At 37.4% G+C, this 24,656-nt stretch overlaps 1 protein-coding gene across 2 annotated transcripts in view; it reads left to right on the plus strand.

Annotated features, from left to right (window-relative positions):
* The window catches only part of NUDT2 (nudix hydrolase 2), a 57,278-nt gene that overhangs the window by 26,042 nt on the left and 6,580 nt on the right, over window positions 1–24,656 (plus strand). For both annotated transcript variants that reach the window (XM_016424062.2, XM_007498875.3), the window contains one exon: window positions 3,834–3,967. In XM_016424062.2, coding sequence (XP_016279548.1) covers window positions 3,834–3,967 — 134 coding nt within the window. The remainder of the gene's footprint in view (window positions 1–3,833; window positions 3,968–24,656) is intronic.

The following is a 24,656-nucleotide window of genomic DNA, read 5'->3' on the forward strand; positions in this document are numbered from 1 at the left end:
ATAGAATTCAGGATCCCAATGGATCTAGATATTCTTCCCTCTGAGTTGATTTCACTGAGAGAAAGGTTTAAGTAATACCACTTTGCGCTCTCTTCCTCTCCTTCTCATATGAGAATTCTTCCCCTCCCCTTCCCAGGTGTATCTTTGTGTGGGAAAGATTATTCTATTTAGTTTTTCCCCCCTCTATTTCTTGAAGTAAATCTTAGTATCATCAATGATTCCCCCCCTTTTTCTTTCTCCCCCCCTTTCACCAAATCGTCTTGATGCCCCAATCTTTCCCTATGCATGATTCTTCTAACTACTCTTATGATGCATATAATTTTTGAGAGTTACACATTACATTTTCCCCACATATTAATATATATAATTTGATATAAATGTAGTCCTTATAGAAGAGAGTTTGACTTAAAGAAAAAGATAAGATTTTTCTCCTTTTCCCTTTCATATTTACCTTTTCACATTTCTCTTACTCTCTGAGATTGGATATCAAAATTTCCCCTAAATTCTGGTCTTTTCTTAGCAAATACTTGGAAATCTTCTATTTTGTTGAATGCCCATACTTTCCCCTGGAAGTATATAGTCAGTTTTGATGGGTAGTTGATTCTTGGTTGGAGACCCAGCTCTCTTGCCTTTCTAAATATCGTGTTCCATGCTTTGCAGTCTCTTAGAGTGTTTGCTGCTAAGTCATATGTGATCCTTATGGGGGCTCCTCTATATCTGAAGCTCCTCTTCCTAGCTTCTTGTAAGATTTTCTCCTTAGCTTGGAAGCTCTTGAATTTGGCGATTACATTCCTGGGGGTTGTCTTTTGGAGATTTAGCAAAGAGGGTGTTCTATGAACCCTTTCTATTTTGCCCCCTTGCTTGAGGACATTGGGGCAATTCTCTTCTATAATTTCCTATTGTATGGCATCGAGGTTTTTATCTCTGGTTTTTCGGGCAGACCAATGATTCTCAAGTTGTCTCTCCTTCCTCTGTTTTCCTGGTCTGTCACCTTGTCAGTGAGATATTTTATGTTTTCTTATAATTCATTGATTTTTTGGCTTTGCTTTATTAATTCTTGCTGTTTTTCAAGATCACTGTCTTCCAGTTGCTTAATTCTGGTCTTTAGGGACTGGTTTTGCTTTTCATCTTGGTCTGCCCTTCTGTTAGAGGCTTCCAGCTCTTTCCCCAATTGTGAGGTCTTGTCTGTCAGGCTGCTGACCTCTTTCTGAGTTTTTCCCCATTTTTCTTGCCAGAAGGTTTCCATCTTTTGGATAAGTTCCATTTTGAGTTCTTCCAGAGCTTGTGGATAATTTCCATTTTGGGGGGGGGCATGTTTTGATTTTGTTGGAATTTCATCCTTTTTCTCTTCTTTTCCTTGGATATTCCCACCATAAAAGTTTTCAATAGTCACTTTTTTCCCCTTTCTTCTTGGAGGCTTGATTTTGGGCTGTGTGAGCCATCCCTTCAGTGGTTTATTTCCCCTTTCCTTTTTGGTCCGAGGTCTGGGTGATATGGGCGGGTTTTCTGTGGATTTAGGTTGCCTCAGACTAGTTCTTCCCAGCCTCTGTGGTTTATTAGTGCACCCGTCCCCGTGCTCTGTGGTCTCTTCTTACTGGGGCGCAGGAATCTCCTATAAAACCGCTCTGAGGGGTGGATCTCTGGTACTTCCTGTCAGTTTCCAGGGAGCCTGGCATGCCCCACCCCTCACTACTGTGAGGGGCGATGCTTCAGCCTTAGGCAGTTTTTACAGATTCTTGAGACTCCACACTGTTCCAGTTTGCAGGGGCCCTGCGGTCTGTGCACTCTGCAGTGGGCAGGGTTCTCCCGGGAAACCGCCCTGAGAGGCCGTTCCCTAGCAATCTTTAGATCCCAAGGACCCTGGTGTGCCCCCCCAGACAGAAACATTCCTCACTCACTCGCTGTCCCGGTGAGTGCTCTGATCCCCTACTCTGGTTCCATGGAGGAGGAGAGGGAAGGGCAGCTCAGTTCACGTTTTTGTGCAAGCTTTTCCTCCTTCTTATAGCGTGGCAATGTTCAAACCCCACGTACATTCGTTTCTGTGAGATACTGGAAAGTCCCTCCGTTCTTCCAAAGATGATTTTTATCCTCTTTTGCGGTAATTTATTTCGTTCAGTGCCGGGGAGAGGAAGTGATTCGCGTCCAGATTGCAGCCATGTTCACCTGGAAGTCCAGACTCTTTCCTTATGATTCTGGGACCTAGTATCTAAAAAAAAGTATGACCTTTTAAGCTAGTAGGAGGAAGATTTTCAGAGTTAGAAGCTGCAGGGTGGAATGTCTATTGACTACCATGTGGAGACATAGGGAAATTTTGAGTTCACAATGACCTAGGCAATGCAGATCACCAGGGTGGCTAAAGAGGAAAAAGTATAGGCTAATGGGAGGAAATTTTTCTTTAGTAGTTTCTTCAGCCATAGCTTATATCTTCTATTCTCTCTTATTTGGACTTTTATAAAGGAGCTTCCATCCCCTTCCTGAGACAGAGAAATCAGAAACCTATTTACTAACATCAGTAGCCATCTAAATCCCTTCTAATTAGAGGTTTGCTTTCACTGTCCTCTTACTGACCCAAATGCATTCATCACCCACATTTTAAATATTTAGCTTGTCTCAATCTGAGCTTTTCAGCCCTGAAATCTAAGAAATGAGTAACTTATTGAAGCCAGAATCCCCAGGAAGAAAGGTCCATTCCTATAGGAAAGCAGAGATAAGATAATGTTTGTATCAGAAGGGACTCCATGTCTTACATCCCCATTTTATAGATGAAGCTTAGAGTAGAAAGGGATTGTCCCAGGACTAATAAAAACTATTTTCAGTGGAGCTTTATTCTTTCCTTACAACAACACATGAGATACACACTGAGTATTATCTCCATTTTAGAAATGAAGAGAACTGAGGCTCACAGTCCTTCAGCTAGTGAATGAAAGAGCCACGGTTTGAGATTCAGGTTTCCTAGCTACCTCTTTCCACAACACCACCTAGTACACAGGCTCCTGACTGCCAAATCTAGTGCTCATTTCTCTTTTCTATGTAGTCGTCCCTGTAAACAAAGAGGAATAATACTGTATGTCTCTTTTCATCAGGATCTGAGGTTGTTGTCGTGGAGAAGCTATAACTAGATATGAGTACAATACTGTATTAAATGTCTTACCAAATCACAGCCCCTACCCTGACCCCTCAGAGAGCTATTCAGCTAAGATTCTCAAGTCGCTTAATAAATGGATATCAGTTACTATATGTTATGATGAGAAAAAAATGAGGTGAGGAACAGTTAAGAGTTAAGCCTGGGGCACAGTGAGGAACAGAACTTTTCCTGGTGTATATTTCCAGGTGTATTTCCTGGTGGAACTTGAAAACAAATTCCTTGTCCTCATTAGCCTATGTCCCCATTTATTTGCCCTTTTCCCTAAATTATTACCTTCATTTATACAGTGTATTTGCTTATTAGTATATATATGCTGTTATCTAATGGTGAACTCAATGTCTGACATATATATAGTAGCATTAAGTAAATATTTATTAAATTGAATCCTATACTGCTTATTAGGTATTTTTAAGTGAAAATGTTTATTTTTTCCAATTACATATAATATCAATTTTCAACATTCATTTCTTTAAATTTTGAGTTCCAAATTTTTATCTCTCCTTTACCTCCCCTCTCCTTAAGAAGGCAAGCAATTTGAAATAGACTTTACACATACAGTTATACATATTAGTTAATAACCAAGTGATGGCAGTGAATATAAGTAACTCCCTACCCCCACCCCCACCAAAGTTTTGTTCCTCTCTCTATGCTTTCCTCATCTACTTCTTCTCTTCCATTAAATTTCCAGGTGGATCATGGCTCTAAGAGCATGTGGCTTGATCATTTTCCGAAGACGTACCATTCCCAAAGTGAGCAACGATAGTATTCAGTTTCTCATGCTACAGACATCATATGGAACGCATCACTGGACTCCTCCTAAAGGTGCAGTATGGGGCAGGTTAATAAGAATTAACTGGTTCTTTGGGGAACTTGAGGCATGAGGGTCCCATGATGGACTTTCCCAAAGCCTTTGAGAGGAGGCAGAGAGTAAAGATGGGGGTGAGAGTAGAATTGCCTTCCATGTTTTTCAGATGGGCAAATTGAAGTAAGAAGATGCCAAATGAATTTTTCAGAGTTTCACTGCCCGCCGGTGGCAGAGATGAAAATAGAAACCAGCTATTATCTCCTCTGGGACAGGGACTATGTCTCTTTCACGTGTTTTGCCTAGCACTCAGCAGACTGCTTTGCATGGTTGTTGATTAGCATGGCATAGTGAGAAAAAACCACTGGACTTGGGCTGGGGCTAGGTTAGGATAAGGAGAGCTTTGTTCTTGGCCTAGATTTGGCATTTACTAACAGTGAACTGAGACAAAATGCTTCATTTTGGGGCCTCGGTTTCCTCATCTGATTAATGAGGGGATTTGGCTAGATCATCTCCAAGGGCTTTTCCAGCAATAACATTCTAGGATTCTGTAAAAATATTGATAATGTTCTCTTGACTTTGCCACTTGAACTTCTTATAAAACTATGTAAAACTCAGGCTTAGTGGCTTCTATCCAGGGAGCTTCTGAGCTAATTTATGTGAAGAGCAGAATATAGAGATAAAGTGTGATGGGCTTGAGGGTAATTAGGCTCACTGTCATTTACTTAGAACCTCTAGTTGGAAGCACTGATTGTAATGGGGGAATGTCAAGGGATACTATTTGAGAACTTCCTATTCACATGTGAATATGTGTTATTTAACATTAAGCAAAGAATACAGAATTTTAAAACCAGTGAAGGACTTGGAGAATAGATTAATGGAACATACTGTCCTTCTTCATAGTAGAGAGACAGGGCTACTAGGACAGAATATTGTATCCCTTGTCAGATGTACGAATATAGCGGATGTCTTTGCTGAATTGTTTTTCTTTGTCAGAAGCAGGGTTGGATCTCAAGGAGGGGTTGAAGTAAATATGATATAAAGATGACAGGCATCAGTAAAGAATTAAACATTTTTTTTCTTTTTACATAAACCTGAACCTGACCAAATCACACCAGATTTAGAACTGGGCATTGGAAAGTTAGCTCCATGAACAGTTGGGCTTAATGATTCAACATTAGTTGGTCTGCCCGTTAACAATACCAATTCCCATTATATCTGGCTTATAGATAGCGCTTTGCAATGTACAAAGCATCTTGCATGTATTATCTCATTTTGTCCTTAAGAGGGCCCTCTGAGGCCCTTCTTCTTCTTTTTTTTTTTAAACCTTGACTAACTAAGTATTGGTTCCAAGGCAGAAAAGCAGCAAGGGTTAGGCAATGGGGGTTAAGTGATTTAGCCCAGAATCACATAGCTAGGAATTATCTGAGGCCAGATTTGAACCCAGGGCCTTCCATTTCTAGGCTTGGCTCTCTAGCCACTGTACTACCTACCTCTCCTCCTGCAGTCCCTTCTTTCCAGAGATGTTTGGCATATAATCACGCCCCTACTTAACGAGATGAATGAAATAATTTATCCATTACCACTTGGATAGGAAGTAGCAAAGCAGGGACCAGAACCCAGATCCTGTGACTCCAATTTGGCAATTTTCCCATTGAAATACCTAGCTAGGGCCAGTGTAACCCCCTCAGGAAAGAGAGATCACTGAGAACTTCATAGAGAAAGGTAATATTTGAAAGTATAAGTCCATCCCATAGTCATAGATTTAGAGCTCAAAGAGACCTTAGAGTCTTGTAGGCCAACTTCCTCATTTTGCAGATAAGGTGCCAAGGGAAGTGAAATTACTTGTCCAATGTTGTCTTGGTAGTAAGTATTAGAATGTGGATTTGAACCCAGGGCCTGTGATACCAAATTCTATGTTCCTTCCACGACCACTTGCTGCCCTTTAGATGAATAGAAAAATGAAAAGGAGGAACAGGATGTTATTAAAGTAGCCCAGGTATGAGGCTTGGCTTAAGAGTCTAGGCCCAGTGGAGAAAAATGCGGAGTGTCTCTTCCTTCCCTTTCTACTTCTTGGTACCCTTGGCCCCTTTCAAGACTCCGCTGAAGCACTGACCTCTTCACCATATCTTGCCTGATTCTTCCAGTTGTGAGTGCATACTCATCACTGAGGACTTGGGCTGAATATATTTACTTATCTGGGAATATGTTGCATCTCCTCTCCTTCCCCTACTACCACCCTGGGTGGAATAGCCAGCCCTATCTTAATCGCAGCCTTTAAAAAAAAATCATTCATTTATTTAAGGATATTTTTCCATGGTTACATGATTCAGGCTCTTTCCCTCACTTCCTCCCTCCCCACTCCCATAGCCAATGAGCAGTTCCACTGAATTTTACGTGTATCATTGATCAAGACCTATTTCCATATTATTAATATTTGCACTAGAGTGATCATTTAGAGTCTGCATCCCCAGTCATGTCCCCATCGAACCATGTTATGAAGCAAATCTTTTTCTTTAGTACTTCTACCTCCACAGTTCTTTCTCTGGATGTGGAGAGCATTCTTTCTCACAAGTCCCTCAGAATTGTCCTGGGTCATTGCATTGCTGTTACTAGAGAGGTCCATTACATTTGATTGTGCCACAGTGTGTCAGTCTCTGTGTGCAGGTGTTCTCCTGGTTTTGCTCCTTTAGTTCTGCATCAATTCCTGGAGGTCATTTCAGTTCACATGGAATTCAGTTCTTATTGGCAGTCTTACTTTGTGTTCCCAGCACCTAGTACAGGTCCTAGCAGATGGTGGCTTCTTAATAAATGCTTGTCAAGGGGAAGCTAGTTAGTACAGTGGTTAGAGCACCAGGGGGACCTGAGTTCAAATATGACCCCTGGGCAAGTCACTTAACCCCAATTGCCTGGTCCTTACCTCTCTTCTGCTTTAGAATTGATACTGACAGAAGGAATGAGTCTTTAAAAAATTAAAAATTAAAAAAAGATGCTAGTCAATTGATTGATCTCAGCTCTGCTTCTCACTAATCAAGCAAGTCACTTAATCTTTGTGTTTCCTCCTCTTTAAAGTGAGGGGGTTGACAGAGAAGTCAGAGACAGAAACAAAGGATCAATACAGCCATGGTATCCATGGTGTCACTCTTATGGTAGCAAAGAACTAGAAGTACTTGAGGTATGATTAAAAATATTGCTGTATTGAAGGGGATGTCACAAAATTGGGACAGTAATGCATTGCTAGTGGAGTTGTGAACTGATCCAATCATTCTGGAGGGCAATTTGGAATTATGCCCTGTAAAAAATAGACATGGATCCAGGACTTCAATCCCCACAAGCCCTTGCTCCACTTCCCCAAAATGCTTTGTAATCTCACTGAATTCTCAGGTGGGCCGAGATCAAGAAGGGATTTAACCTGATTGCAAAGGCTTTTGTGGTCTCTTTTTGGACTTCTCTTTTGGAGCAGAGGCGTCTCTTCCATGATGTGAGATTATCTTGTCTAGACCTCTCTGGCCTAGGCACGTGTTTTCTTATCCTGTATTTTCTTTAATCCTTAATCTTTAATAAACCTCATAAAAATATAATATTCCTTGCAGAGAAAAACTAATTTCTACCTGCCTCAGTTTCCCCTGAATTTTAATCTTTATAGCCCAAAGGACTATAAAACAATGTATATACCCTTTGATCCAATAACACCACTACTAGGTCTGTATCCCAGAAAGAGAAAATAAAAAAGTGAAAAGGACCTACTTGTACAAAAATATTTATAGCAGCTCTTTTTGTGGTGGCAAAGACTTGGAAATTAAAGGGGTGTCCAATTGATGAATGGCTGAACAAATTTTGGAATATGATGGTGATGGAATACAATTTTGCTGTAAGGAATGATGAACAAGATGAATTCAGAAAGAGCTGGAAAGGCCTACATGAACTGATGTAGAGTGAAAAAAACAAGACCAGAAAAACATTGTACAAAGTATCAGCAACATTGTGGAATGATCAACTTTGAATGACTTATCTCAGCAATACAATGATCCAGGAAAATTGTGAGGGACTTAAGACAAAAAATGTTATCTACCTCTAGAGAAAGAACTGTTGGAGTCGGAATGCAGATAAAAGCATGTGATTTTTTACTTATTTATTTGGGTATATGTTATAGGGTTTAGGTTTTATAAGATTATCCACTTACAAAAAGGAACAATATGGAAATATGTTTTGTATAATAAATGTATAGCCCAGATTGATTGTTTGCTAGCTCTGGGAGGGAAGGAGAGAGGAAAACAATTTGGATCTTATAACTTCAGAAAACTTAATGTGGAGATTTATTATTACACATACTTGGTAAAAAAAGATTTTTAAAAAATGAAAATTGCTGTAAGATTATAATGGAATGTCATTATGTAGCAAGTGAGTGAACAGGAGGAATTCAGAGAAATGTTGGAAGATTTGTGAGAACTGACACAGAGGAAGTTAAGTAGAAAAAGGGAAGTAGCATGTGTAGCAACTACCACATTGCGAGTGGAAAAAGCTTGCTAAAAAAGCCAACTCTTGAGTGTTGCAAAAACCAGTGAGGGCCATAGGACACAGAAAATAAAACATGCTCCTTTTATGAAAGAGACATGGAGCACTGCTAGCCTGTGGGCACTGCATATAGTTGTTGAATTAGGTTTCTCTGTTGGATGTTTGTGTTTAATTATTTTTTCTTTGTCATAAGGGGAGGAAGATGAAGATGAAAAAAATGGCTTCTGTAAAAACCAAGGATTCTTAATACATTTAAAAAAATAAAACTAGAGGAGAGTGTTGGAATAGATGACCCCTAAAGTCCTTTCCAGCTTTAAATATTTGATACTATTATAAGGGTTATTGACCCTTATAGACTATTGGTATAGGTATTTCCAATACCTGTGTCTTGAGTTGTTTTGTTGTTTGTTTTGACTGTTGAGAAAGATGGCTTCTCTAAACAGTCTGAAAGAATTCTGGCTCAGGCCAGTTATATAAAAATATATTTATTGTAGGTATAAAAACTTTTGGGGAAAGGAAAACAGGTAGTGTAAGGATGATATGTTTTATTAGTTTAGGGATAAAAAGTAGGGTGCTGGCTTGAGGAAGAACTGCAGTTTGAAACAGAGCTGAGAGAGCATGTTGATTTCAGATGTTGACAGGTATAACCATTTTTCTGTGTCAATTACTCTCTCTGGCAGTTGGCAGAGACACACTCTGAGACGCTCTCTCAGGGCTGCAGGAGGTAACATCTTTGCCTCTCTCTCTGAGAGAAAGATCTGAAGGAACTCAGTGTTTTCCTTTCCCAACTTGGGAAACACTATTGACTATCCATTGTGGTTTATCTATTGCAGTTTTTATAGATTGTATTAACTCTGAGAAGACCAAAGAAAAACCTGGTCTTTGGTTTGGACTCTGAGTCTGCTAAGGCTCAGAGTCCTAACTTGATTCTTGTTGAAACTTAACCAGCTATCCTTTGCTATTTTATAATTTGAAGGCGAAGTTAAGAATTATAAGGATAATAGTGATAGTTTTTATTTAGATAGTATAAATTTGGGTTAGTCAGATCAGGAAGGAGTAGTGTAGCCTGTGAAACACAGGAGAAGTGGTTCCTTGCGAAACCAGGGAGCTTATTTGGGTGGATTTAGAATCCCTTAGAATTAGAAATCCTTTTTTATCCTTATATATTTAAATAATTTTTTTTAACTCGGGTCATTTATTTATTTTTACGGTTTGGTGAGCTACATAGGACAAAGAACGAAAGTGTGCAATTGTCAACTTAGGCAGTTGGAACCATTATCTCAGCAGGGGGTCTGTGGAAGCAGCTAGAGCTGACAGTTTTACTGTGAGCTGTGGTAACGTGAGCTTGTAAAGATTAAAATTTTGGGGAAGCTGAGGCAGGTAGAAATTAGTTTCTCTCTGCAAGGAGTATTATATTTTTATGAGGTTTATTGAAGATTAAGGATTAAAGGAAATACAGGATAAGAAAGCATGTGTCTAGGCCTAGGGGCCTAGACAATCTCACCTACATTATGAAAAGAGCTGCGTCTGCTTGGAAGCGGAAACAGGAAAGCCCGTAAAAGCCTTTCCAATCAGGTTAAATACCCCTTCTCGATCTCGGCCCAGGTGAGAATTCAGTGATATTACAAAGCATTCTGGGGAAGTGGAGCAAGGACTTCTGGGGATTGAAGTCCTGGATTCAAGTCCATTTTTACATTCCCCCGTTTGATTCTTATTGGGAAAGGTTTCCCCAAAAAGGATCATGAAAGCATAATCAACTTAAAGATTACAATAATTTGAGGATGAGGAGAAGAACAAAACCAATAACTGCCGGACGCACTGACAAAAAGCCAGTTAGGGGGAAGTTCCCTTTCTGGCATGAAAGTATATATACAAATAAATGTTCAATCAACTACACCCAAAGTTCATTTTTGTGCAGCTTGTGATCTGGGGGCTCCTTCATGGTGTCTTCTCCAACAGTTCAGTTTCTGGATTCATAGAGGTATCATCTTTCTTTACCTAAAATTCTTCTCAAAAGGAATTTAAACTTTGTAATTTAAATAACAATATTTTTTTATATTCCCCCGTTAAAAGGGTGATTGAAAAATACAGGATCACTTAGGGATGCATGGCTGAGGTATGAGGTATACGAAATCAATTGGCAAGAGAAATTAAAAAGATATCAGAAAAATCCAAATAAAAGAAATTTTTGAATTTCTTTTATAAATAAAAATTTTTTATAATTTTATATTATATATATATATATATATATATATATATATATATAAAATAAAATCTGGATGAACATATAGACTATCAGAGACTTATGTGTAAAAATTCCAAGTAAAAAGAAAAATAAATCTGTAACAGGTCCTTGAATGAGGGCCCAATCAAAATGATAGAAGCAGTGATGCATTTACCCAGTTAGTAGCCAGGACTACAGAAAGTTACCTCACTATGAAAGGCAGAAAAGGGACCAGATTATAGGAGCCAAGGTTGAGATACTTGGTAGAATGTGGAACAAGGAAGACCTGCCTTTAACACATGTTAAACAGCTGCAACCTCAAACCCCAAACACGTTCAAGTCCTCTTTGTCTAGGTTCAAAATTACTTTAATCCCACCAGGATTGGTTGGTCTCTTTGACCTTGTGCTCGATTGGCACTATGCAGTTTAGCTTTGTGCTTCTTTGGCACTGTGCAATGGCTCTTTTGTGTATATCTTGTCCTGGAATCAGACAGAATCATTAAGCAAAGTCCCATAATTTTTTAAAAAAAAATTAGTGGCATCATTTTTATAGTCTCTAGCTTTTTAGGGCATGCATTAGCAAATGTATCTTAAACTTATATTACTGAAAAGTCAAAAAGTTAAAGAAAATCAATGCTGGTGACATGTGCTTCAAATATAAAAAGGAGAGCAAAAAATATTGAAAAAGTATATTTCACATGCGAGAAAATATAATAAAAGTTTTAAAAATTCAAAAATGTAGCTTATAATCATTGACACTGTGTCAGCTAAGAAAATATAGAATACAAGGCTTTCTCACCAAAAATGAGATCCATTTCCTCTTCATGTCTGGCCATTCTCCACTGTGAGTATAAGGCAAATGAATTGAACAAGGTAACATTTTTCATTTTTAAAGAACAGTAGTACAAATATGTGGTATCAATATCCCCAAAATTCTCAATAGCCCAATTAATTACAATAGCAAACAAACACACTATCATATTTCACACTATCATATTGGAGTTGCTGTATGGCATTTTTAAAACCTATGAATTGATGAATATTTGTCACGAGTTTTTACAAACGTAGCAAATCTTTCAACCTTGGTGAATAAACATATTATTATTATTATTTTTAAATAAAACCCTTACCTTCCGTCTTGGAGTCAATACTGTGTATTGGCTCCAAGGCAGAAGAGTGGTAAGGGCTAGGCAATGGGGGTCAAGTGACTTGCCCAGGGTCACACAGCTAGGAAGTGTCTGAGGCCAGATTTGAACCTAGGACCTCCCATCTCTAGGCCTGGCTCTCAATCCACTGAGCCACCCAGCTGCCCCCGAATAAACATATTTTTAAACAAAGTAAAACTCATTTTGGGCTTAGAACATCATGAAGAAATCTATATATCATTCTGGTGGAAGTAAAATAGTGAGCTGAAGGGTATAAATGAGAGATGCTTCTTTTTTGGAGGCTTTTTTAGGGGTACAAATGCCCTGAGATTAACTGCCCCAACTTCCATTCACATATTTAGAAATGCGGGAAGGTTGGGGGTTATAATTGTATTTCACTTCAGCTAGAATTGGCCTTATACCTTGTGTTAGGGGCAGGCAAAAATAGCCAGAGATTGTTAAAAAAAATTACAAAAATCATATTTAAAAAACCCTTAAAATCATTTTGAGATATTTAGCACATTAAATTTTCCAAAGGTTGTTATAGCAATTGTAACCAGTTCTGATGAAGTCCATCTATCCTCTATGTGACAATTTACAAAGGCAAAAATTAGAAAAGCTGTTTTTTCATTTATGGGCTTAATTATAATGACATTTTTTCAATATATGGTTATAGGGGGAAAGCAACAGAATTTTAAAACTCAGTACATTAAATGAACAGTATAACAGAATAATATCGAATCCAGTAATATATGAACTTAAAATCACAAAGTTATATCTTAAACAAAACAATCAGGAAAATGCAATAGAAATACAGAGATTTTTTTTTTTAAATAAACCATTGGAGTCTAAAATGCCTTAAAATATATAACCTCCAGTCTTCAAAGTTCCTTAGGTGTGTTTTTTAAAAATTATTAATTATCCATTTAAATGTCTATTGTCAGAAGGCAAATTGATAATGGGTAAGCAACGAGGTTCAAGCGATCTGCTCAGGGCCACACGGCCATGAAGTGTCTCAGGCCAGATCTTAACTGAGAATCTCCAGTCTCTGGGCCTGGCTCTCAGTACACCGAGACACCCAGCTGCCTCCCCAAAGTTAGCTAAAAGGAATGCAGGTGAAGTCAATAAAAGGATCAATACAATTAAAAGATATCCTTGTAAAATAGCCTTGTTTTTAAGTTCCTGTTTGAAAAAGGTCTGTTTCTTCTCCTCTCCCTTTTCTCTCTCCCCTCCTACACTCTGATCTGCCCACGTGGAGCCAATACCCCCGTTTGTTAACAGCTGGTAGAAATGAGACCTGAGCAATCTGCTCCAAGGATCTGGGTTGAACAAGGACGAGGTGAGCTAGAGAGAGCACCGGGGTAGGCCAGGAACGACAGGAATGCAGGCAAGCAGGGCCGGGAGCCGGAGCAGGTAGCCAGGGTAGGCAGGTGAGCTGCAATCTGCCAACAGGTCTGGTGCGGGGGCTGCAGAGAAGGACATACACATGCAGGGAGAAGTGGCCGAGCTGGTGGGAGGGAAGGACTCAAGAAAGTCTGAAGCGGATGGCTGCTGGCAGGAACTGATCAAGATGGTTTTCTAAAAATGCATCTTGGAGAAACGTGGCTTAAAAAAATTCTAGACAGTAGCTATTAAAGGTTGAACTAAAGTAGAGAAAAGAATCAGAAGATTGAGATATTTCATTTTCCCAAAGTGGTATGCCAAACTGTAAAGATTAAAATTTTGGGAAAGCTGAGGCAGGTAGAAATTAGTTTCTCTCTGCAAGGAGTATTATATTTTTAGAGGTTTATTGAAGATTAAGGATGAAAGGAAATACAAGATAAGAAAGCACGTGTTTAGGCCCAGGGGCCTAGACAACCTCACCTACATTATGAAAAGAGCTGTGTCTGCTTGCAAGCGGAAACAGGAAAGCTTGCAAAAGCCTTTCCAATCAGGTTAAATACCCCTTCTCGATCTCGGCCCAGGTGAGAATTCAGTGATATTACAAAGCATTCTGGAGAAGTGGACCAAGGACTCCTGGGGATTGAAGTCCTGGATTCAAATCCATTTTTACAAGCTGAACTCTTGGTGGATACAAAACCCATCTCTCGGTCAACTTGATACGAAGAATCTGTACTCTCAGAAAACCTGGTGAATTAGCTGCATAAAATCACCATGAGATCTTCTCTGTTAGATATGACTTCTCTTCATTTTCATTATTTTACCAGAATATATATAAAATGTACTTGCCTATGACTTTCTAATGCCATTACTCTCATTTACACTCCTACAACTAATCTCTTATGTCCCTGTGCTATTATTGTTTATCATGTGCTTTTACATGATGATCAAATCTTTGGCAGTTATGTTTAAACATTTAAAAGCAAGCATCAAGCCAGCTACTGCAAAGAGTGATCTAATGTTAAAAGTGAACTATCTAGAGACTAAATTAGATGGAATGCAAACTCAATATGAGAAATTACTCAAGGCTAAAGGGACAATGGCAAAAACTAAAGAACATGAAGCAACTAAATCAGATAATCCAACTAAATTAGAAATGAAAACTGAAGTATTAGAAAGCAAACTAGCTTATATGTTCCCTTTAAGGGAGGTACCTATAGTGTCCCTAGAGCATGGTATAGTGAATCTCTAGTGCCACAAAAAGTTTACACAAGCTGATATAGACAGTTTTAAGAAAAATACTCCAATATATGAAAAAGAACTGATGGGAGTTGTAAAGCAGTTCAAGCACTTAGTTAAGCTTCTTATTTGGACTTTGACATCCTTATGGATGAATTATTAACAAAAAGGGAGAAACAGCAGATTATACAGGACACTCATAATAACCCCCGAATTGCCAATTGACCAACTGAGGATCTTGGTTGGGAAGTTAACTCTTTTGCGGGTTATAGAGACTTAACTACAGCCAGGGAGGCAATCATTGAAACTATGAGGCAAAATTCCAGACGTCCAGGAACCTGGTCTAAATTTGAGCACCTAAAGCAGGAAGTGGGAGAGACTCCTTCCACTTTCCTGAATAGAATTATTGACTGTGCAGAAAAATGGATTGGGTTGGATACTTTAATGGATGAAAATGTAAATCACATTTGCAGTCAGTTTGTGAAAAATGCATACCCTGTGGTCCAATATTATTTTTGGAGTAACTGTCCAAATTGGTTTGACATGGGTCTTGATGAAATTAGGAGAATTGCTAACTATGTTTTCCAAAATGAGAAAGATAGGCAATCAGAAGAGAAAAACGATATAATTGATAACTTAACCAAAGAAATCAGAGAGCTTAAACAAAAACTGAAATCCAGTGAATTGCAGAGAAAAACAATAGCTACACGAAGAACTTATAAACAACCCAAAAATAATTACAACCCCTGACAATATAGACAAACCCCAAGGTGTTTTCTTTGTAACAGACCTGGTCATCTTATGAGACAGTGCAGATTTAGGGGACAATACTTTGGAAAAAAGCTTTAGGGAAAACCGAGGCAATAGATTTAATCACTTTAATGGATTCAGGCAAAATGGATATAGAAATTTTGGGTTTAACAACAGGTTTAATAATGGATTTAATAATGCATTCCAGTATGGAAGACCAAACTACCCAAATTATTTTGATACTGGATGCTACCATAATTCACAACAAGCCGCAAACCTGAACACCATGCAAGAATATATCAAAGCAGGCGCTCAGCCAAAATATTCCCAAGTAGCTGGTGGGAATCCCCCAAAACTCAAAATGCAAAAAGGTGCAACTTCATTATGAAGGTGTGCCAAGGCCTGTGCAGGTAGTATATAGTATATATATATAGTATATTTCCATATAGTATATGGAAAAAATGGACTCCGAAGTATGGGCAGTGGAATAAAAACCAATGGAAATGACAAAGATTTTTAAAACATGGGAAATTAGTACAGAGGGAATCAATGAAGAATTAGAGAATGATGATCAGGAACAAGTGTTGAGTTTTCCTGATCCTAGTGTGTTAGCTCCTGTGATGCCTGCCCATTCTCCAGAAAATAGCACAGAACCCCATGTAACCCTAAAATTGGGAATACAAGTTTATGATTGTCTTTTAGACACAGGTGCTGCCAAATCTGTGTTGCAGAAATCCCCTGATGAGTGCAAAGCAGTGGGTTCAATAGAAGTTGTGTGTGTGTGACAGGAAGACCTCAAAAAGTCAAAAATCTAGAACCAAGAATGGTTTCACTTGGACTTCTAAGTGTAGAACACTCTTTTCTTTTAATGTCAAATTCCCCAATGAATCTAGTGGAAAGAGATCTTCTTTGTAAATTGAGAGCAACAGTAGTATGTACCCCAACCAGAGATACTTCTTTAAAACTCCCAGAAGAATCCCTAAACCTTTTCCCTGTATTATTCCTAGATATAGTAGAATCAGAGGGGTAAGGGAATAATGTCTATCAGATACCAGATGATATTCAAAAAGGCTTATGGGCTACAGATTCTACAGATGTAGGTTTATTAAAATCAGCAACCCCTGTTAAAGTGCTGACTAAAGGAGGCCACCGCCATGCATTTCACAATATCCGCTTAGTAAAGAGGCCATTGATGGGATTACCCCAAAATAAATTTGTTATTACAGCAATGCATAATAATACCATGCATCTCTGAATATAATACTCCAATTTTTACCAGTTAAAAAATCCAAGCTAGGTTCTGGATGAATAGTTTATAGATTCATTCAAGATTTAAGAGCTGTTAATGATCATGTAGTAAAATCTTACCCAGTTGTAACAATACCATCATTTCATCTATCCCAAGTCATGCAAAATATTTTACTGTGGTTGACTTATGTTCTGCCTTTTTTCTCAATACCTATACGCGAAGACTCACAAATGATATTTACATTCATGTACCAGGGAAATCAATATTTATGGCCCCGTTTGCCACAGGGATTCTGTGAAAGGCCTTCATTGTTTTCTCAAATCTTAAAGATTTGAAAAATATTCAGTTTAAGGACAGTAAACTTATTCACTTTGTATGTGCTTTATTTCTATCATCGGCATCTGCAAAAGTGTGCCTATGTGATAGTAAATGTCTTCTGTGTGAGCTCTACAAGAGGGGACACAAAAATGTCAAAAACTAAACTTCAGTGGTGTCTTCCTCACATAGAATATTTAGGGTTTGTGCTGTCTGAGGGGTCCAGAAACATTTCCCAAAAGAGAGTAGCAGACATGTAATATGTAATATGATTCCTACCAAAGATTTTCTCTCTTACATATACAAAAGCTGAGTGCCCCCAAGACCAAAAGGCAACTCAGAGCTATCTTAGGAACTACAGGTTTTTGCAGATAATGGATACCTAATTATGGTGAACTTACAAAACCACTGACTGCTTTAACAAAAGACACTGAGAAATATCCACTGAAGCTAAAACCAGAGCATTTACAATCAACTGCAAAGTTAAATGAGACAAAATTATCAGCTCTTGCTCTTGGTATCCCTAATTATTCGAAACCATTCTCTATGTCCACGAGGGAAAGGGAATAGCTTCAGGAGTTTTGACTCAGAGCTTAGGACCAAACCAATGTCCTATTGCATATTATTCTGGTCAACTAGATCCCATAGCTGCAAGAATAACTCCATGCTTAAGAGGAGTGGCAGCAACTGCATTGCTTGTTACCAAATCTGCAGATTTAGTGTTAGACTGCCCACTGACAGTTTATTGTTCACATGAAGTCAAGGCAGTTCTCTGAAAGTTCAGATGCAGGCATTTTCTGATCAACACCTGGTTAAATATGACATATTGCTTTTGGGGAATGAACATATACATTAAAGAGATGTAACACCTTAAATCCATCTACATTATTACCCGATTTACCAAAACAGATGGAACTATTGCACATTGCACAATTGTGAAAGTGGAGTGCAGTTAATAGAAAGGCCTCGAGAAAATCTATCAGACACACCTCTTAACAACCCTGACCTGATCTTATTTACAGATGGATCATCATGTCTGCAGAATTGAATAAGCTTTACAGGTGCTGCGGTAGTAAGTGAATTTGAGACTCTATGGTTTGCTTCACTACCTAGGAACTTAAGTGCTCAGGGAACAGAATTAATTGCTTTAAAACATGCATGTGAGCTTGCAAGAGCCAAATGTGCAAATATTTGCACTGATTCCAAACATGCATTTGGAATTTGCCATGCTGTGTTCTCTCTGGCTTCAGAGAGAATTTTTAACATCTAGTGGGAAAAGAATTGCTCATGCAGAAATAATTTGAGAATTACTGTTATCTCTCCAACTACCAAAGGGGTTGGCAGTGATTCACTTCAAAGGGCACTCTTTAGAACAAGACTTAGTTGCCAAAGGAAATCATAGGACAGATATGGCTGCACAATATGCTGCACAAAATGCTCCAGCTTGCATTATGAATCTCTCTCTGTCATAGATACCACAGATTTACAAAAAGTATACAATGACAAAGAGGTTCAGAAGTTGGAGCAAAATTTTGGAAGTAGAAAAGAAAATGGGATTTGGATAGCATCAGTGGGAAAACCAATTCTTCCAAAAGCATTTTACTCTTATATCTGCTAAGCAATCCACAAAAAGGGTCATTTTGGAAAACAAACATTAATTGATACTGTTAAAAGAACTTGGTTAGCATCAGGAATTAGCTCTGTGGCAAATAAGATCTGCTCAGCTTGCTGCTCTGTGTGTACATAATTTAACCAAAGCATATTTAAGCAAAAGGCTTTTGATGGTCGTCCACTACCTCACACACCATTTGAGCATTTGCAAATAGATTATATCAACATGCTCAAATCAGGACAATTTAAATTTTGTCTAGTAATAGTGGACCAACTAACTAGATGACCAGAAGTTTTTCCATCTAGTAAAAACACATCAAGCTTTGTAGCCAAAATCTTGTTGAAAGAGATCATTCCAAGACATGGTATGCCACTAAAAGTAGATTCTGACAAAGGAAGCCATTTTATAGATTCGGTTCTAAAACAAGTTTATGAGAATTTGGGTATCACACCAAAATTTCATGTCCCATATCACCCTCAAAGTTCTGGGCAGGTGGAGATACTAAGCAGAGAAATCCAAACTGTTTGGGAAATTATGCATGGAAACTCATTTGAAGTGGCCAGAGATTTTACCTCTAGGAGATGTGCATATCTCACCATATAAAATGTTATTTGGACATTCACCATTGCAGGCAAAAAGTTTTAAAACAACTTATGTATCTATGCTTGGAGGGGATCTTGCACTTGCTGAATACATCACAGAGTTACAAAATAGGGTTAGAAAATTACAATAAATGGGAATTTTAACTCAAGGGGACCTGTTAGACTATACACTCCATTTGATAAAACCTGGGGATTCTGTTTACATAAAAAATTTTAATAGAACTAGCACAACACAACCATTATGGGTAGGACCTTTCCATATTATTTTGACAACACTATTAGCTATTCGTGTATTAGAGAAAGCAATGTGGCTGCATTGCTTGCATGTGAAAAAAAGCAACAGCAGAAGAAGAGATTACATCAGACAACACAACTGCAGTCAAAAAGACATCAGAAGATAAAGAAAAAATGAAATGGAGACAGAGATCAAGACAAAGGAGAAGACAACATAGAAGAAACATAGATGACAGCAGAAAGGACAATTGAACTATAACAAAGACATTTTAAAAAATCAACACAGACTGATTATGGACATGAACTGTAAGATTTTTTTATGCCATTCTAACATTACACACTTTCTCTAGAGTTGCAAACAAACACTAGATTGTAACAACACGAAGACAGAAGATAGTAGCAGAGGAGGTGACTTTAAAGATTTTGTAAGTATTCACTGCAAAAAAATACACATATAGGACATATTTCTCACAAACTCTGCAACATCATAACCAGGTGATGAGTATCCATAGAAATAAATAAATACAGATAAATCACCTTGGGAAAATAATAATAATTGTACACATTAAATAAAAAGATCTTATCTCACAGGAAGACTTTGTGTCCTCCTTGGAGATAAAATCAAGAAAACATATATAACTTTCTAAAGAAAATGTTTAAGTTTTTCTTAGACTATCTTAAGGGGGGGGGGAGTTTATTTTCCTCCCACACCATGTAAAAAGTTTATACATAACATATACATAGATGTAGAAATTGTACAGATCTGTATATTTATATAGATGTATATATAGTTAAATTATTACAAAGTAAGTTGATTTTGAGTTTTAATGTTGTTAGTTTTGGTTTTCTCTATTAATGATAGGATATGGTCTTAGCATAGTAAAAAGTTTCGTTTGAATTGTTCAAATAGGATTTGTAAAATGAAGTCTGCATGAGTTTTGCATAGTTATTTTAGATAGACTTTAGTTTTTATATAACATAAGTTAGTTTGTAACTATTTTGTTTCAAAAGTTTGCATTTTGTATTTTCCATTTTGAATTTCTGTAATTATATGTTTTGCACTTGTATTTGTGCAAATATGTTTTCATTGAAATTTTCTTTTCTTTCATTTATATCCCTAATATAGGTTATAATAGATAAAGTATAGCAATAAGAATAGGATAAGATAAGCATGAGATTAAGACTATTTTTAGGAAATATAATAATAATAAGGTTAGGTATAGCTCTAGAATTACATAGAATAGCAAACATATGGGAGAGATTTTTTATCTCTCCATATGCTTGAAGGGGGAAAATTGTAAGGATGATATTAGAAAAGAAGTATTATTTTATTAGTTTAGGAATAAAAAGTAAGAGTGCTGGCTTGAGAAAGAACTGCAGTTTGAAGCAGAGCCGAGAAAGCATGTTGATTTCAGATGTTGACAGGTATAATCATTTTTCTGTGTCAATTACTCTCTCTGGCAGTTGGCAGAGACACACTCTGAGACTCTCTCTCAGGGCTGGAGGAGGTAACATCTTTGCCTTTCTCTCTTTCTGAGGGAAAGATCTGAAGGAGCTTAGTGTTTTCCTTTCCCAAGATCGGAAACACTATTGACTATCGATTGCAGTTTTTATAGAGTGATTTTAACTCTGAGAAAAACCTGGTCTTTGATTTGGACTCTGAGTCTGCTAAGGCTCAGAGTCCTAACTTGATTCTTGTTGAGACTCAACCAGCTAGCCTTTGCTATTTTATAATTTGAAGGCAAAGTTAAGAATTATAAGGATAATAGTGATAGTTTTTATTTAGATAGTATAAATTTGGGTTAGTCATATCAGGGAGGAGTAGTGTAGCCTGGGAAACCAAGAAGCGGTTCCTTGTGAAACCAGGGAGTTTATTTGGGTGGATTTAGAATCCCTTAGAATGAGAAATCCTTTATTATCCTTATATATTTCAATAAATATTTTATTTTTATAATAAGAGTCTCTTTAGCACCTGGCCCTGAAGGGAAGCTCACATTTGAGCTTCACTTCATCACTGAAGATACTTTTGATTACCTCTATCAAAAGTATCTGAACAGTTTTGAACCTGTATTGGCGAGTTTCCCATCTATATTTTATGTAGCTTGCTATCGCTATTTATTTTTACAGTAGAAAGGTATTTCTTATATTATGTAGGTCTCTATGCTAATAAATTTTAACTATAACCACCCAACCAATCTAGTCTACGAGGACTTTCTTCTTTGACAGAGCCTAAGCTATCCTCTCTTCTTATTTATCTAAAACCCCCAAAGCCTTATCTATCTATCCTAATTTAAATTATAAACTTATAAATAAGAAGAATAAGTCAGGTTTCTCTTTGCTGCTGCTCAGATGTGATTTCCAACTGGACAAAGATTCCACTGCCTTCTCTACTCTAACAGGTCAGACTTTCCTGCCACCTATTGGGGCAAGCACAGGTACTGCACTGAACAATTCCTTTGTGGCCTGATAAGATGAGTTTTTCAGGATGGGATTTTCCAAACTCGCAGAGCCTCTCTTGCATAGCCTCCCTTGAACCAGGTCAGCATCCTGAGAAAATTCTCTCCCATCAATCATTCCTGAGATTCCATTCAGATTTAAAGAAACCCAGCTTATTAATCTCTGTTAGGTATCTATCAATAAATTATGCTACTTAACTCTATTTCCTAATGAGCTCTTAAATAATTAATGAATATCTTTCTACAATCCCCCTTGGGATTCTTTGAAAAACACATCGTGTTTTCTCAAATGAATTCAATGCAACCAAGTAATCTATTCTAAAATTATCCTAAACTATTCTACACCTAAACTGAATTTACATAATCTAGGACAGATAAAAAAGAAAAGAAAAAGTAAGGAAAACCTTTTTGCAAAATGCAAATCAAATTACAGTTTACAAAATCCAAATGCAAAAACACAAAAAAATGCAATAATGAAAGAACAAATAACACATTTTTTCCTGTATTAGTAGTAGTCTCTCGGTAACCGAGAATGACAATTATCTTTGTGCGTTTATAGATGAGTGTGCACAAAGACACTTGTGCATGAAGGAGATTTAAGTGGAAAAGTCGATGCACGAAAAATCATTACACCTGGAGACTTCCTCAGTTGCATTGGATGGCCATGTTGTCTTTTGTGCTCCAACACACCCTAAGCACTCCACAGTGCTTTGCTGCGTCACCCTCTCAGCCCTTGAACTTTCATATTGGTTTAGTACAGAAAGGAAAATCCTATCTAAAGGCAAAACTCCAAAACTTACCTTACCAATACTATGGAAATAGCAACAATTTGAACTTTAACTATTTTAATACAAAACCAATTCTTACCTAAGGATAAAAAACTCAAACTTATCTTACTAACTATAGAAACTGCAAACTTTTCCTATTCTATTGACGGAAAAAACCCTATTTTAATACCAGTGCAAACTAAACTCAGAACACAACAGCATGCAAATAAAACATTGCACAACCTATATACACAAATATAAAAAACTCAATATATACATATTTATATATACACATATATATATGAATACATATTTATAGAAAAAAGTCATTCTTATTGAAGAATTTTATATTTCCCCCCTGTTATAAGAAGAAAATGCCTCTGTAGAAGTACAATATTTATGGCTTAATTAAGTTATCTATTGATATTAATATGTCTTTATACCATATGTAGCTACTTATAACATTTTTATATTATATGATATGTATCCTAATTATAAGAGATTCCTAAACCCTAGACTTATTCATACTTACCAGTTATTGTATATATCCCAATATACCAACCCGAAATGCACAGTGTTCTATCCTCAGAATTTTCATCTACATTTTGTCCTCTTTAGCCTGCTTCAGCCTGCTAGCAAATTGTATGTTGCCAGTTTCTCTTGTTGATTGTTGCTTTTATAGACTGTTGCTAAATTTGTCCTCTTGGTTGTGTTTTTGATTGTAACAATGTTCTTATAATGTGTTTTTGCAAGCAGTACATTGTCCTTAAATCTTATCAGAAGTCAGTCCTTTGCCCATCTTCCATTGTCATTGTTGTGTTGTTCTTTTTGTTTTGCATTGTTTTGTGTTGTTTTTTGTCCTCTTCCTCTTCTTACCAACTTCACCTGTAGCCTTCTTCAATTGTTGTCAACCTCTTCTCCCGATGAAATTTTCATCACATGCGAGCAGTGCAGCCACATATCTTTCCCCAAAACCTTTATAGCCGTAGGTGTCGTGAATAGAACATCAAAAGGTCCTTGCCATGCTGGTTCAGTGACACTAGTCCTAGTAAAATTTTTAATGTATATGATGTCACCTGGATGTATGTCATGCAATTTAAAGTCTATTGGTCTAGCCTGAACTAAGATTCCCAGCTCTTGCATTTTCCTGATTCTGTTCTGCAGTTGTCTAAGGTATTCTGCAATAGATAAATCTCCACCAAGTAAGGAGGTATAGACAGGACTAAAAGTGTTTGTTGTGGGGCATGTCCAAAAAGCATCTCATATGGGGAAACATGCAAATCACTCCTTGGCCTGGTTCTAATGTAATAAAACACAAGTGATAAAATCTCTGGCCATTTTAAATGAGTCTCTGCACAGAGTTTCCCAACCATAGTTTTAATTTCTAGGTTCATATGTTCTGCTTGACCAGAACATTGGGGATGGTATGGGACATGGAATTTTGGTATTATTGCTAAGTTTTCATAGATCTGTTGCAAAACTGAATCCATAAAGTATGATCACGGTCTGAATCAATCTTAGATGGAATTCCAAATCTTGACACTATCTCTTTCAATAACACCTTGACAACAAAATTAGCTATGTTCTTATTACTATGAAATGCTTCAAGCCACCTCGTTAACTGATCCACAATTACCAGACAGTACCTATAGTTCCCAACCTTTGGGTGATATAATTGATTTGCACATACTCAAAAGGACAGAAAGGACAAAAAGCTCAAAAGGGTCTAATTCCAAAAGCTTTTTGTTTGAATATGCTTTGGTTAAATTTCTGACAAGTCTGGCAAGAAGAGCAAATCCTAGACACTATTGACATTATCCCATGTGCAATCCAAACCTTCTTTATGATGTCTACCATTCCCTATGTACCAAAATGACCTGTTTATGGATGCCTTGAAAGATCTGGGTATAAAAAGCTCTTAGCAGTATTGGTTTTGCATATGAAGCCACTCAAATATCATTTTTGTTCTCTGCCTGGTAATTTTGTTTCCATTTCAGAACTTCTTTGTCATTGTATGCTGTAGCCAGATCTTATGGAGTTATCAGGGGTAGATTTAAGCATAGTTCAGGTCTGTTAGTTGCCACAAATTTGCTGTTGTATCTGCTCTATCATTCCTCCATACAACAAAATTCCTTTATTTTGTATGTGCTCTACAGTGCATAATAGATATCAGCTTTGGAAGTTGTAAAGCAGCTAGCAGTTCACTTATTTGTAACCATAG

This window comes from Monodelphis domestica, chromosome 7 (genome assembly GCF_027887165.1).
Source record: "Monodelphis domestica isolate mMonDom1 chromosome 7, mMonDom1.pri, whole genome shotgun sequence".
Classification (NCBI taxonomy): Eukaryota; Metazoa; Chordata; class Mammalia; order Didelphimorphia; family Didelphidae; genus Monodelphis; species Monodelphis domestica.